The 15429-nt window shown below is 44.9% G+C and overlaps 2 protein-coding genes across 6 annotated transcripts in view; one reads left to right on the top strand and one right to left on the bottom strand.

Moving 5' to 3' along the window:
• mrps27 (mitochondrial ribosomal protein S27) overlaps window positions 1-4430 on the bottom strand; it is a 106512-nt gene extending 102082 nt beyond the window's left edge. For both annotated transcript variants that reach the window (XR_004411503.1, XM_033018695.1), the window contains exon 1: window positions 4328-4430. Coding sequence is in view for 1 of the 2 variants with exons in the window: in XM_033018695.1 (XP_032874586.1) it covers window positions 4328-4391 (64 nt within the window). In the remaining variant the exon portion in view is untranslated. The remainder of the gene's footprint in view (window positions 1-4327) is intronic.
• Window positions 1-15429, top strand: part of ptcd2 (pentatricopeptide repeat domain 2) — a 57601-nt gene that overhangs the window by 12112 nt on the left and 30060 nt on the right. Inside the window, exons 2-3 of one of the 4 annotated variants that reach the window (XM_033018698.1) lie at window positions 4648-4802; window positions 14617-14709. In XM_033018698.1, coding sequence (XP_032874589.1) covers window positions 4709-4802; window positions 14617-14709 — 187 coding nt within the window. In that variant the 5' untranslated portion in view covers window positions 4648-4708. Of the gene's footprint in view, window positions 1-4498; window positions 4841-13225; window positions 13646-14616; window positions 14710-15429 lie in introns of those variants that run through there. The other 3 variants (XM_033018697.1, XM_033018699.1, XM_033018696.1) reach the window with 3 other exon arrangements.

Raw genomic sequence — 15429 nt, 5'->3', positions numbered from 1 at the left:
TCCTTCTCACAGTCCCCACTGCCACACAGCTTTGTGTCATCTAAATCATTGATGTATATTGCATATTGGGTTAACTTTTTATCTTCCCACATATGCAACTCACCCTGCTGAATATTCCCAGTATTTTTTGTTTTTATTTTAGATTTCCAGCATCTGCAGTTTTCTTTTAGATGCCCAGCCAAGGATAACATCAGTCAAACTTCAGAATAGTTTCATGTTTCAATCAGATCATGGGTCATTATTTTAAACTCGAGTGGGTACACACAATGTTGGCTTAATCTCTCTTCTTATATTTAAAAAAACAATCCTAGGAATTCCCTCAAATGCAAATATATTCTTTCTGGAGGAAATTACACCTCTGTACTCCACAATTTGAGATTTGTAATAGAAGGAAAAAAAAAAAAGTCACATGCGGTTAAAGTGCACATTGCCAGATTTTATTGAAGGGTATTTTTACACATTTTGGTTTCACCATGAAGAATTTACAGCTGTGTTTATACATAGCCTGCCAATTTCAGGGCACCATAATGTTTGGGACACATGGCTTCACAGGCGTTAGCAATTGCTCAGGTGTGTTTAATTGCCTCCTTAATGCAGGTATAAGAGAGCTCTCAGCACCAAGTCTTTCCTCCAGTCTATCCATCACCTTTGGAAACTTTTATTGTTGTTTATCAACATGAGGACCAATGTTATGCCAATGAAAGTCAAAGAAGCCATTATGAGATTGAGAAACAAGAATAACACTGTTAAGAGACATCAGCCAAACCTTAGGATTACCAAAATCAACTGTTTGGAACATCATTAAGAAGAAAGAGAGTACTGGTGAATTTACTAACCGCAAAGGGACTGGCAGACCAAGGAAAACCCAAGTATAAAGTTTCCTTTATTGTCATTCAAACTTTTAGTTTGAACGAAATTGCGTACCTTGCAGTCATGACAGAAAATAAAATAACAGAACACACAATGAACACAGTTTAACATCCACCACAGTGAGTTCTACCAGGCACCTCCTCACTGTGATGGAAGGCAAAAGTCTTAAAGTCCTTATCTCTTCCTTCCTTGTTGTCCCTCTGCGTTGAGGCGATCCAGGTATTCAATGTTGGGCCCCCCGCCGGGTGATGGTAAGTACCGTGGCCGAATCCGAGCTCCGCGAACGGGCCAATTCAAATTCCGTGGCCCTGGACGGACAAAGCTGCCACCCTCCAGTCCAGCGGATGAAGCTGTTGTTGTGGGAGCTCAGGCGAATCGGTCAACAACCTGGAACCTGCGATCTCCCGATGTTGTCGTCCACTGGGCCCGCACTGGGCCCGCGACGAAGCCTCCGAGGCTCCGAAGTCAGGCCGCCAGCACAGCCCCGAAGTCGGCCAGCTTCGCGATGGTGAGTCCTGGCTCTGACTCCGGAGCCTCAAGGTTGGTCCCATTTGGAGGCCGCCAGCTCCACGATTAGGCCTCAGTGCAGACGGAGCCACCTCCACAGCTGATGACAGAAGAATTCTCTCTATAATAAAGAAAAATCCCCAAACACCTGTCCGACAGATAAGAAACACTCTTCAGGAGTCAGGTGTGGATTTGTCAATTACCACTGTCCGCAGAAGACTTCATGAACAGAAATACAGAGGCTACACTGCAAGATGCAAACCACTGGTTAGCTGTAAAAATAGGATAGCCAGGTTATAGTTTGCCAAGAAGTACTTAAAAGAGAAACCACAGTTCTGAAAAAAGGTCTTGTAGACAGAGGAGACGAAGTTTAACTTATATCAGAGTGATGGCAAGAGCAAAGTATGGAGGAGAGAAGCAACTGTCCAAGATCCAAGGTGGTGGAGGTGTTATGGCCTGGGCATATATGGCTGCTGACAGTACTGGCTCACTTATCTTCATTGATGATACAACTGCTGATGGCAGTAGCATAATGAATTCTGAAGTGTATATACATGTCCTATCTGCACAATTCAAACAAATGCCTCAAAACTCATTGGCCGGTTGTTCATTCTACAGCAAGACAATGATCCCAAACATACTGCTAAAGCAACAAAGGAGTATTTCAAAGCTAAAAATAGTCAATTCTTGAGTGGCCAAGTCAATCACCCCATCTGAACCCAATTGAGCATGCCTTTTATATGCTGAAGAGAAAACTGAAGGGGACTAGCCCCCAAAACAAGCATAAGTTGTTGTAATACAGAGCATCACCAGAGAAGGCACCCAGCAACTGGTGATGTCCATGAATCGCAGACTTCAAGCTGTCATTGCATGCAAAGTATATGCAACAAAATACTAAACATGACTACTTTCATTTACATGACATTGCTGTGTCCCAAACATTATGGTGCCCTGAAATGGAGACAATGTATAAACACTACTGTAATTTCTACATGGTGAAACCAAAATGTATAAAAATGGCCTTTATTAAAATTTGAAATATGTGCGCTTTAACCACATGTGATTTTTATTAATTACAAATCTCAAATTGTGGAGTACAGAGGCAAATAAATAAATGATGGGTCATTGTCCCAAACATAATGGAGGGCACTGTATGTGTGAACATAACAAACAAATGAACAAGCAAGAGTAGTTTAGTTTAAAGATACAGCGCAGAAACAGGCCCTTGGGCCCACCGTCCGCACCAACCAGCGATCTCCGCACGTTAACACTAACACACGCACTAGGGACAATTTTACATTCATACCAAGCCAATTAACCTACAGACCTGTACGTGTGGGAGGAAATCGAAGATCTCGGAGAAAACCCACGCAGGTCACGGGAAGAACGTACAAACTCCGTACAGACAAGCACCCGTAGTCAGGATTGAACCATGTCTTTGGTGCTGTTAGGCAATAGCTCCAACGCGACACCACGAGTAGTGCAAAGATAAAAAATAACACTCCAGGTCTGTGCAGTTTGGAACTTATTTGGAGACTGTAGTGTTTAATAGCCTGATGGACGCAAGGAAGAAACTGAAAACTTGCGCTCAGTCTGCCAAGACCAACAAGATCTCCCAGTTGCTAATTATTTTAACTCCTCTTCCCATTCCCATACTGACCTTTCTATTCTGGGCCTCCTCCATGACCAGAGCCATGCACAAACTGGAGGAACAGCATCTAATATTCCACTTGGGATGCTTACAGCCTAACGGCATAGACACTGGATTTTCCAATTTTAGGTAACTTACCTGACCCAACCCTCCCATCAGTCCAGAATCTGTGGGCTGACTGGCTGATAGGTCACTACAAGAACCTACAGAAGCGACAGTTGTGGTTCATTTTAAGAATGGCAGAAGATTTATCTCCATTGAGCCATTAGTGCAATGCCTCAACAATCTGGGCAATCTACTGGAGCATAGACTAAGGTCCATCGTATTGTAAAACCGAGACCAACAACCGACAACAGTGACAAAATAAAATTAACTCCAGAAGCTGGAATCAGAAGTAAAAAGAAGAAATTCTGAAATGTACCTCAGATCAGATGACACATGTGAACATTGTTAAAGTTAACCTTTCAAGTGAATATTGGAAACGTGTGACTGAATGAGGGGCAGTCTGAGCTTCACGTGCATTTTTCAGTGGACACATGAAACTGTCAGAGATGCAGTGAAGCGCAGATGCTGGTTTACAAGACAAAGTATTGGAGGAACACAAAAAAGCTGGAGAAACTCAGCGGGTGCAGCAGCATCTATGGAGCGAAGGAAATAGGCAACGTTTCGGGCCGAAACCCTTCTTCAGACTGAAGGTATTGGAGGAACTCAGGCAGCAGCGAGTCGGTCCCTTGCCATTCCCTCCACAGATGCTACCTGACCCGCTAGGTACCTCCAACACTTTGTGTTCAGCTCAAGTAAAGGCATTCTCCTGCAGCCCTTCTTCCTTCTACTGGTGCACCCGGGTGATGTTTCTGAGATTGTCCTGAGCTGTTCCTACCGGCGAGCCCGGAGCCCGCTCTGCTGCCCCGCCGCTGGGTACCTGACCTGACCGCCCCGACCCGCCGCTCGGCACCTGGCCGACCCACTCTGCCCCGCCGCTGGGTGCCTGACCGACCCGACGCTCGGTACCTGGCCGGGCCGTTCTGCCCCGCCGCTGGGTACCTGACCTGACCTGACCGCCCCGACCCGACGCTGGGTACCTGACCGACCCACTCTGCCCCGCCGCTGGGTACCTGACCTGACCTGGCCGCCCCGACCCGCTCTGCTGCCCCGCCGCTGGGTACCTGACCGACCGACCCGACCCACTCTGCCCCGACGCTCGGTACCTGACCGCCCCGACCCGCTCTGCTGCCCCGCCCCGCCGCTCGGTACCTGACCGACCGACCCGCTCTGCTGCCCCGCCCCGCCACTCGGTACCTGTCCGACCCGCCACTCCGCCGAAGCTGCCCAGCAGCGAGCATCGCCGTAACCACGCCGCCATCTTACAACGTAACGCAATGCCCCTCCTCCTCCCGGCAGGCTACCGCGACCAAAGGCTCCTCTAGTATCTTTGACCGCGACCGTTGCAAAAATAAAACAAACCTTGTTTTAAAAACAAAACAAAAAAAACCGTGCTGACGATGATTACACATTTTAGCGCACTAAAAACAAATTGACGGAATGAGGTGAACGGGTGCAAGGCGGTGACAGGTTTCTCCCCGCGGAGGGTCACAGGTCGCTGACAGAAGGAGGAGGAGGAGGGATGAACTGAACTGAACTGAGGCCCGGCCGTCGTTGCCAGCCAGAGCCGCGGTGTAAATGGCGGTGATTGTGAGGCGGGCGCTCGGTCTCATCCCGCGGGAGCTGGCGGTGCGGCCGCGGCCGAGCGATAGGCGGGACTGCCGGCGCTGCGGTGAGTGAGCGCCATGGGGAACCAGGCCGACAAGACAGGTCTGAAGAAGGGTTTCGGCCCGAAACGTCGCCTATTTCCTTCGCTCCACAGATGCTGCTGCACCCGCTGAGTTTCTCCAGCATTTTTGTGTACCTTCGATCTTCCAGCATCTGCAGTTCCTTCTTGAACGACAAGACAGACTGGCGGGGTCTCACTGCATTAGCAGCACCTCGCTTCCCCAACCCACCCCCAATCCTCCACTGCCAGGGTGAGAGGTGGACCAAATCTCAACACTCAATAATAGTCTCAGAGATCGACAAATTCTTGATTTGAGCGGGTGTCCAGTATTGTGTGTCTTATCTTCAGTGTAAACCAGCATCTGCAGTTCTTGGTTCTTGGTCCTCCAAAATATTCCAAATGGAATTTAAACTTGAGGTGGCGGAGTGTGGACTTAAGCAAAAAAGGGTCCTTCCTACACACAGTTTAGTGTTTCCTACACACTAGTCCTTCCTACACACAGTTTAGTGTTTCCTACACACTAGTCCTTCCTACACACAGTCTAGTGTTTCCTACACACTAGTCCTTCCTACACACAGTTTAGTTACATTAGTGTTGCACGCATTCGACAGCCCCCTCCCCCCTATAAGAGCAGGGATTGAGCTCCTTGCACACAATGATAATGGACAAGCTTTTAAATTAACATAATCTATCGCCCAACACTTCCAAATATAACGTGTTGGATGTAGTCACAAAGAGCTACAAATGCTGGTTTACAACAAAAAAAGCAGTGCCGGAGCGACTCAGGGAGGCAGAAGAGCTTTGGCATAAATTCATTAATTCTAGCAGCAGAATTAGGCCATTCCACCCATCAAGTCTACTCTGCCATTCAATCATGGCTGATCTTTCTTTTCCTTTCAATCCCACTCTCCTGCCTTCGTCCCATAACTCCTGACACCTGTACTAGTCAAGAATCTATCAATCTCTGCCTTAAAAATATCCATTAACAGCCTCCACAGTCGTCTGGCAATGAATTCCATGGATTCACCATCCTCCGACTAAAGAAATTCCTTCTCATCTCCTTTCTAAAGGTACGCAGCTGAAATGTGTTTCCAATAGCCAGTGACAATGGCAAAGTATAAAGTGCTGGAGGAACTCAACAGGTCAGGCAGCATCAGTGCTCTTCTTCAGTGACAAGTTAACTATTTTCTAAAGTTCAAGTTAAAACTGAATAAATTAAAGTAGAAAAGTTCCTGCGAAGTGTTGCTTAGAGCAAGCATGCTTTATCTTGCATTATAAGAACACTATCATGATTTAGACACAAAATGCTGGAGTAACTCAGCGGGACAGGCAGCATCGCTGGAGAGAAGGAATAGGTGACGTTTCAGGTCGAGACCCTACGTCAGACTGAGCGTCAGAGGAGAGGGAGTTACAGAGATAAGGAAGTGTAAGATATCAAGGAAAATGTAAAATAGACCATTGTTAGCTAGGAGAAGGTAACACCTGGAACAGTATTGTATCCTATATATACACAGTATTGTATCCTACATATAGTACCCCTATATATCACTTGGGAAACTTACATCCCAGCACTATGAAAATTGACTTCTCTAACTGCAAGTAACTCTTGCTTTCCCTCTCTCTCTATCCCAGTTCTCTGACCAGCCTGACTACTCCCTAATTACATTGTTTGCTATATTGTCATCTTCTCCTAGCTAATAATGGTCTATTCTATATTTTCCTAGATATGCATCTCCTTTGATCCCCACTTCGTTATCTCTGTAACTCCCTCTCCCCGCTTCCTCTCCCCTGACACTAAGTCTGAAGAAGGGTCTCAACCCAAAACATCACCCATTCCTTCTATCCAGAGATGCTGCCTGCCTGCTGAGTTACTCCAGCATTTTGTGTAAACTAGCATCTGCAGTTCCTACATACCCTATCATGACTTAGATTGTTAATGAGGACGATGAATAGTATTAGTGATACTTTTTAGATTTTGGTGATTGTTAATGGTATTGGAAAGTTAATTGGGATTGTGATTGTTGCTGTGGTCAGATGATTACGGGAATAATCTATTCTGCAGGTCAGCGGCCTTTCATTGGAGCTGAAAATATTTAAGGTTTAGGGAATGGAAAGTAAAAAGAACAAAAGGGAAAGTTTGGGTTAAATCATCTAAAATGGGGGATATTAAATGACAAAAATCTTAATGCAAGGCAAAGGGGATATTAAGGGACAAGTCAAAATAATGTTTATTGTCAAACAGAACAATTAAATTCTTCATTTCTGCAAGAGAACTGCAGCCAAACTGTCCCATCAATGCAATAACATACAGATAAACAATTAATAATCAATACTACTGTTAGGTATGTGATAATTAGCATATGTAATTAGTATATGTGATGTCTTGTGCAAGTACGCAGGTGCAGGGGGAGACTCAAGGTGGCGTCCTGGAATAAAGAAGCTTGTTAGATTACTCCCTTGTCCGAGTCTTATTAAAGTCTGTTCCAAGCATCCAAATACACAACAATTGGCGACGAGGATAAAAGAACAAAGAAGATAAGAACAAGGACAGCCAAGAAAAACGAAAACAAGATAAAAATAGATGTAGTATTTGGAAACAAAGTGGAACAGCACCAAGCCAAAAGATTTGGCGCCAAATGGTTTGAATTGGCGCCAAAGAAAAAAAAGGTCGGAACGAGCTAGGAAAACAAGCAGGGCAGTAAGGGTCACCAAGCGCAGCTGGAAGCTAGGAGCGACGGTGTCAACTTACCTGGAATGTATCCAGTGCTGTGCAGCCCACAGCCAGGCCCAAGCAGCAGCCACAGACGTCGGGTGAGGGATTAGTACCGTGTAGGCCACGGATAGGTCCGAAGAAGCCACCGACGAAAGAGGACCGTCGAGAGAGGAAGTTCCGTTTGAGAAGGCGGGGCACAGTCCTGACGCTTGGAGCAGCGGGGACCGGCAGCAGAAACCAGGAGCGTTCAAGGGAGACAGCAGGCAAGTCAGCGGAGCAGCGGGAGTCGACTTGGCAGTGAGCCAGCAGAGGCAGCCAGCCCCGGCCGCGAGCACAGCCAGCCCTCGCCAGCGGGACACAGCCAGCACCGGCCGCGAGCACAATCAGCCCGGCCACAGGACACAAGTCAGCCCCGGCCGCGAGCACAGTCAGCCCCCAGCCGTGAAGCCAGCAAGTAAGCAAGCCAACAAAGCAGCAAAAGCCAGCCCGGGAAGACAGCAAAAGCCAGCCCAGGATACCAGCAACAGACAACCCGTCAAGACAGCAACAGCCAACCCGTAAAGACAGCAAAAGCCAGCCCGGGAAGCCAGCAAAAGCCTGCCGAGAAACCAGCAAAGCCAGTCCGTATGAACAGCCCGAGAGGTCGCTGAGGCTCCAGAGTCCCGGACTGTACGAATTTAATGTATCGGTCACTGTTATCAATGATTTAAGCAAATATGTGTACATAGCAGGTATATGGCTTAAAATGTTCTAGTTTGCTATTAACATTAATCGTGGGTTAATAGTATAAATCTATTATTATAAGATTAAGTAATAGACAGTGATTTTCTTCTAAAGCTAATTAATACAGAACTGTGTTTTCTTATCCTGGAAAAGTCAGTGTTTTGTCTGTACAGGAGATATGTGTTTTCTTATCTTGTGGTAATCAGTGTTTTGTCTGTACAGGAGCCCCTGAATATTGCACCTGAATAGCAACAGGTAGCATGGCTATTCAAAGGGTAGGATTGCCCCAGTTAGATTCTGGGTGTAATTTTGCGAAATGCAGTCTTGGAGGCTTCGTTCATTTCCAATTATATCACTGCAGAGGAGAAGAGAGCATGGTTCATATTAGGCTTAGGAAGAGAGAAGTATCACACCTTACGTACGTTACTGCGTCCAGCAACGCCCACGGATAAAACGTACGAGGAGTGTAAGGAGGCATTAATGGCTCATTTCTCGCCAAAACCTCCAAGGGCATCCAGAGGCAAGGAGCCTGAACTAAAGAGGGCAGGTAGTCCCACAAAGGACCAAAGTCTAGTGCGAAGTGACAAAATCAAGTGCAAAGTGACAAAGGTCAAGTGCAAAAGGACAAAGGTCAAGTGCAAAAGGACAAAGGTCAAGTGCAAAAGGACAAAGGTCAAGTGCAAAAGGACAAATGTCAAGTGCAAAAGGACAAAGGTCAAGTGCAAAGTGACAAAGGTCAAGTGCAAAAGGACAAATGTCGTGCAAAGGGACCAAGGTCAAGTGCAAAGGGACCAAGGTCAAGTGCAAAAGGACAAAGGTCAAGTGCAAAAGGACAAAAGTCAAGTGCAAAAGGACAAAAGTCAAGTGCAAAAGGACAGTCAAGTGCAAAAGGACAAAAGTCAAGTGCAAAAGGACAAAAGTCAAGTGCAAAAGGACAAAGGTCAAGTGCAAAGGGATAAAGGTCAAGTGCAAAAAGACAACGGTCAAGTGCAAAAGGACAAAGGTCAAGTGCAAAAGGACAAAGGTCGAATGCAAAAGGACAAAGGTCGAGTGCAAAAGGACAAAGGTCGAGTGCAAAAGGACAAAGGTCGAGTGCAAAAGGACAAAGGTCGAGTGCAAAAGGGTAAAGGTCGAGGGCAAAAGGGCAATGGTCGAGTGAAAAAGGACAACGGTCGAGTGCAAAAGGACAAAGGTCGAGTGCAAAAGGACAAAGGTCGAGTGCAAAGGGACAAAGGTCGAGTGCAAAGGGACAAAGGTCAAGTGCAAAGGGACAAAGGTCAAGTGCAAAGGGACAAAGGTCAAGTGCAAAGGGACAAAGGTCAAGTGCAAAGGGACAAAGGTCAAGTGCAAAAGGAGAGGTCAAATGCAAAGAGAAATTGCCACCCAGAGGGCAACCCTAGCTATTCAAGCTGCATTCAGGGGTATGAAGGTACGGAGAGAGAACCGGAACAAACAAGGCAGCAACGATAATACAAGCAGCGTTTAGAATGCACAGAGTATACCGTCAATACAAGGCAATGAGATTGGCAGCTATAATAGTACAAACCCAGTATAGGGCACACCTTCAATTGGAAAGTGATCGCAAAACTTACATGAAGGTTCGCAGCAGCGTTGTGCTGTTTCAGGCTGCCTACTGAGGAATGCTTGTTCGAAAGCAATTGCGGTGCATGCACAAATCTGCCAAGGTCATACAGACTTATTATCAGATGCATAAACAGCGTGAGTATTTCAAGAAACTACGCTGGTCTGCCATTGCGGTACAACAACGATACAGAGCATGGCAGATAAGAAATGTCCAAGTGAGACATTATAATAGTTTGAGAAAAGCAGTGGTTTGTATTCAGGCCTTATACCGCGGGATCAAAGCCAGAGTATTGGTTGAGAAAATCAAGGCAGCACGCCATATTAAGTCATTCATAAGGATGTGCATTACAAGAAAGCATTTCTTGATGCAAAAGGCGGCTGTAGTCACTCTACAAGCTGCATACCGTGGTTACCGATTAAGGGTACGCTACAAAGCTGTGCGTCAAACAGTCATTTCGATCCCCCATTCATCCTGCACCTATCCCCCCCCCCCCCCATCCTGCACTAATCCTCCCATTCATCCTGTACTGATCCCTCCATTCATCCTGTACTGATGCACCCATTCATCCTGCATAGACCCTCTGATCCACACTGTACTGATCCCCCCCATTCATCCTGTACTGATCCCTCTCATTCATCCTGCACAGACCCTCCGATCCACACTGTACTGATCCCCCCCATTATCCTGTACTGATCCCCCCCATTCATCCTGTACTGATCCCTCCATTCATCCTGTACTGATCCCCCATCCATCCTGTACTGATCCCCCCCTTTCAAGAAGAACGGGGGGAACAGTCTGAAGAAGGGTCTCGACCTAAATGTTGCTTATTTCCTTCGCTCCATAGATGCCTCACCCGCTGAGTTTCTCCAGCATTTGTCTATCTCCATTCATCCTGTACTGATGCCCCCCCGTCAATCCCGTACTGATCCACACCATTCAACCCCACTGACATCCCCCGAGCTCTCCCCTCACAATTTTACCTATTGCAACCAACACGCAATAATTCCCCTGGCTCAATCCATCCACCCCGCACCTTGCCTCACCATCTATCCACCGATTCACAGCCCCCCCCCCCCCCCCCCGACCCTACTGTGCTAGAAATGTCTTCAGAGCGAAAAGTGACTGTTTAATAACGGAATGCAATCAAATGTGTTTTAAATCCCAATGTTATTATTTGTTTTAATCTATAAAAATTGATTAATTAAATTGTGAACACGTGAACTGGATAACACGTAAAAGGACTGGACAAGCTAGATGCAGGAAAAATGTTCCCAATGTTGGGCGAGTCCAGAACCAGGGGCCACAGTCTTAGAATAAAGGGGAGGTCATTTAAGATTGAGGTGAGAAAAAACTTTTTCACCCGGAGAGTTGTGAATTTATGGAATTCCCTGCCACAGAGGGCAGTGGAGGCCAAATCACTGGATGGATTTAAGAGAGAGTTAGATAGAGCTCTAGGGGCTAGTGGAGTCAAGGGATATGGGGAGAAGGCAGGCACGGGTTATTGAAAGGGGACGATCAGCCATGATCACAATGAATGGCGGTGCTGGCTCAAAGGGCCGAATGGCCTCCTCCTGCACCTATTTTCTATGAAACATTAAAACCGCAGCGTTCGATTGTCACTGATACCATTGACACGTTATTACAGAATTCATTTTAACGGCAAATCACTACTCTTAATATGGAGTATCAGCACTGTTATTTAATGAGCAACATTCACAACTATACGTTGGATTTATCCAGGTTTTACTTAGACAGTCGGTCATGTACATCACAAATTTGATCGGGAGATATTTCAGTTGAAATTTTAACGTTAATTCTGAAGTGGGAATGATGGAAACAGCGTTTATCAATAAAAAAAAATTAAATCTGGTGCATACAAACTGGGTATCTTCATTGCTGTTCACAACACATACATTTAATCTGAATGTCCGGTAATGTGGCGTTTTGACACCTTTAAACATATTACCAAAAGAACATTTGCTGCAATTATGTCCTTTGGCCATCTCTTGTCAGTTAGTGTAATGTTTAACCTGTCAGATGGGTATAGTCGGTTTTAACAGCTATTATCATAAAATGCCTTCAGAAATTTCCTTGCAACCTGTATATTTTGTTGTGGATAAATTATGTGGGTAGCAAGAGTGTTTCTGTACCAATAGCAATAACGACCCATGCTATGGCCATGTCATGATAATTTTCGGTCCTTCACAGAAAGCATGCTTGCATCAATCTGTAGTGTGCATCCTTAAAATGAGGGCATCCTTTATGTCTTCATAATAATCCCATTTAATCTTGCGGCTGAATGGTGGACATGATGGTTTAGCTCCATGTCTACGAGCTATATTGCTCTATGTATGTGATAGCACATTAAATTTGTGTACATTGCTTCAAGATTGCCTCTTTCTCATTTCCTCCGAGCATTCAGCATTGCTTTTGTAATGGTTCTGGTGATCATCAAACTGGGGTAGTAATGCAGTCTAGGAAGAGGGGTGTAAAACTAAAGTTGAAGCAGAATGGGTTAATAATGAAGGTCCTGTAGAGACTGAATAGCTGTAATAATTTGTATTTAGGCTTGGGTGGACTAGTGAAGAAATATACAGGAAGTTATAATCAAATCTTTAGAAGATCAAATGGATGTTAATAAGTTGGGGAAATAATGTCAGTATCAATGTCAGTAAGTGCAGGAAAATGCTTTTTATTGAAAATAATTTTATGAATGGACATTGTGTGCAGTTTTAAGACCCAGGCCATCTTGTAATTGATAAGATTTTATAAGACTGTTATCAATCAATGTTTTATTGCAAGAGACAAGGACTATGAAAGGCTAGAACTAATGAGTAATATAAACCGTGCATGCATCTAGAATATTGGGTGCAAAGTGTTCTTATGAAGAAAGCATCTATAGTCCAATGAATGTCCTTTTTTTATTCGCCATTTGAGATACATTAATGAATATCCTAAATCATCTTGAATTGTATAATTTCTATAAAAGCATCTCGTTTAATAACATAACTTAATTCCCAAATAATTTGTTACATTTAACTGGGGAAAAAAAGAATTAAAAATATGAAGTGATTGTGAGTTGATCAAGATACTATTAAAGGTGCAAAATTGCAGTTGCTGCTTAAGTTTACAAAGATTTAAGAATTGTGAGGAATAAAAGCAATATGCCCCAGTATGTTTGGAGCATGAATGAGTTCAAAATGCAGCATTCCCATGACATATTAGGAGAGAACTGGGAGGAGTTAGGATAGAGGCCCTGCGTTCAAACAGAAGATAATATACGTAGAGTGTGTAGGAAGGAACTACAGATGCTGGTTTAAACCGAAGGTAGACACAAAATGTTGGAGTAACTCAGCGAGACAGGCAGCATCTCTGAAGAGAAGGAATGGGTAACGTTTCTGGTCCAGACCCTTCTTCAGACTTTTTCTCATAATATACGTGGAGTTGAAATGTCAACTAAGGATAGTCGATGTCGTTAAATAAAGTAGGAAAGGCAGTTAAAATGAAGCAGAATAAGAGTGAACGGGCAGGGGATCTTTGTTAATCGATAATGACCCAGGGGATCAGATGCTTTCTTCCAGTTTGAGTGGGTCCTCTCTCTGGCAATGGAGGCCAATGACAGAGAACGGGAGTTGAAAAGATTAATTTGTCCAGCGGGTTTTGGTGGCCAGAGTGCAAGTATTCGATGAAACCTAGTCCAGTCTATGCTTGGTCTTGCCAATGTAAAGGAGGTCAAATCTAGAACATCGAATCCAAGAGACGAGATTGGAAGAGGTGCACGTGAACCTGTGTTCTCAACTGGAAGGTCTGTTGGCGTTCCTGGATGTAAGTGAGAGAGGAGGTGTGGGGACAAGTGTTATCTCCTGCGGTTACAAGGGAAAGCGCCTGGGCAGGGGGTAGGTTTACTGGGAAGGGATGAGTGAATCAAGTCTTTCTTTAAGATGTTTTACCAAAATTAACTTGGAAAGTTCTATGAAATTAATTATTGTAATGGGGAGGTGCAGCGAGACCTGGGCGACCTTGTACACCGGTCACTGAAAGTTGGCTTACAGGTACAGCAGGCAGTGAAGAAAGCTAATGGAATGTTGGCCTTCATAACAAGAGGATTTCAGTATAGGAGTAATCAGGTTCTTCTGCAGTTGTATAGGGCTCTGGTGAGACCACATCTGGAGTATTGTGTACAGTTTTGGTCTCCTAATTTGAGGAAGGACATCCTTGTGATTGAGACAGTGCAGCGTAGGTTCACGAGATTGATCCCTGGGATGGCGGGACTGTCATATGAGGAAAGATTGAAAAGACTAGGCTTGTATTCACTGGAGTTTAGATGGATCAGGGGGGATCTTATAGAAACATATAAAATTATAAAAGGAGTGGACAAGCTAGATGCAGGAAAACTGTTCCCAATGTTGGGTGAGTCCAGAACCAGGGGCCACAGTCTTAGAATAAAGGGGAGGTCATTTAAGACTGAGGTGAGAAAAAACTTTTTCACCCACAGAGTTGTGAATTTATGGAATTCCCTGTCACAGAGGGCAGTGGAGGCCAGGTCACTGGATGGATTTAAGAGAGAGTTAGATAGAGCTCTAGGGGCTAGTGGAGTCAAGGGATATGGGGAGAAGGCAGGCACGGGTTATTGATAGGGGACGATTAGCCATGATCACAATGAATTGGCTCGAAGGGCCGAATGGCCTCCTGCACCTATTTTCTATGTTTCTATTTTTCTATGTTTCTAATGCTGAGCAGACCATTTTATTAGTACAAACAAATGTGTTCAATCGATGTTTATTTTCTATTTGTAGCAAGACGGTATTTACTCTCAGACAATGTGATACGTTTGCTGGACTTCCAACAGAAGAAGGTTGCACTTGCAAATCAGATGTATATTAGTAAAGGTAAGTTGTACCATTCTATTTTTGAAAAGGTTTTGTGATTTAAAGGTGAGGAATTTGATTTTATAAGTTGAATGTGAAATGGATTTGCTTATCAGTGGAACACTTCTTAATCAGACATGTTTAGTTTAGTTTAGAGATACAGCATGGAAGCAGATCCTTCGGCCCACCAGGTCTGCACCGACCACCCACCGATCCTTGCACATTAACACAAGCCTACTCACACTAGGAACACTTTACACTTATAGGGGGAAAGGAAAACGAGTTGCATGGATAGTTTTAGTTTAGTTTAGTTTAGAGATACAGCGCGGAAAAAGGCCCTTCGGCCCACCGAGTTCGCACCGCCCGATAATTCACGCACATTAACACAAGCCTACGCACATTAGGGACAATTTACACATACCAAGTATACAAACCGAAGACAATTTATCTACAAACTTGTACGTCTTTGGAGTGTGGGAGGAAACCGAAGATCTCGGAGAAAACCCATGGGGTCACGGGGAGAACATACAAACTCCATACAGACAGCACCCGTAGTCAGGATTGGACCCAGGGCTCTGGCGCCATAAGGCAGCAATTCTACTGCTGCGCCACCGTGCCGTCATGTGTTTGTTGAAGTAACAATCTATTCTTCAACGATTTTGCACTTTGTTGTTGCTTTAAAAGGACAATGTGTACTGGGGTAGAGCTATTAAGGATAGAATGTTTAACATGTGACTCTGA

This window comes from Amblyraja radiata, chromosome 3, assembly GCF_010909765.2.
Source record: "Amblyraja radiata isolate CabotCenter1 chromosome 3, sAmbRad1.1.pri, whole genome shotgun sequence".
Taxonomy (NCBI): domain Eukaryota; kingdom Metazoa; phylum Chordata; class Chondrichthyes; order Rajiformes; family Rajidae; genus Amblyraja; species Amblyraja radiata.
The sequence above is the reverse complement of the archived record's forward strand: the minus strand, read 5'-3'. Positions and strand labels throughout refer to the sequence as shown.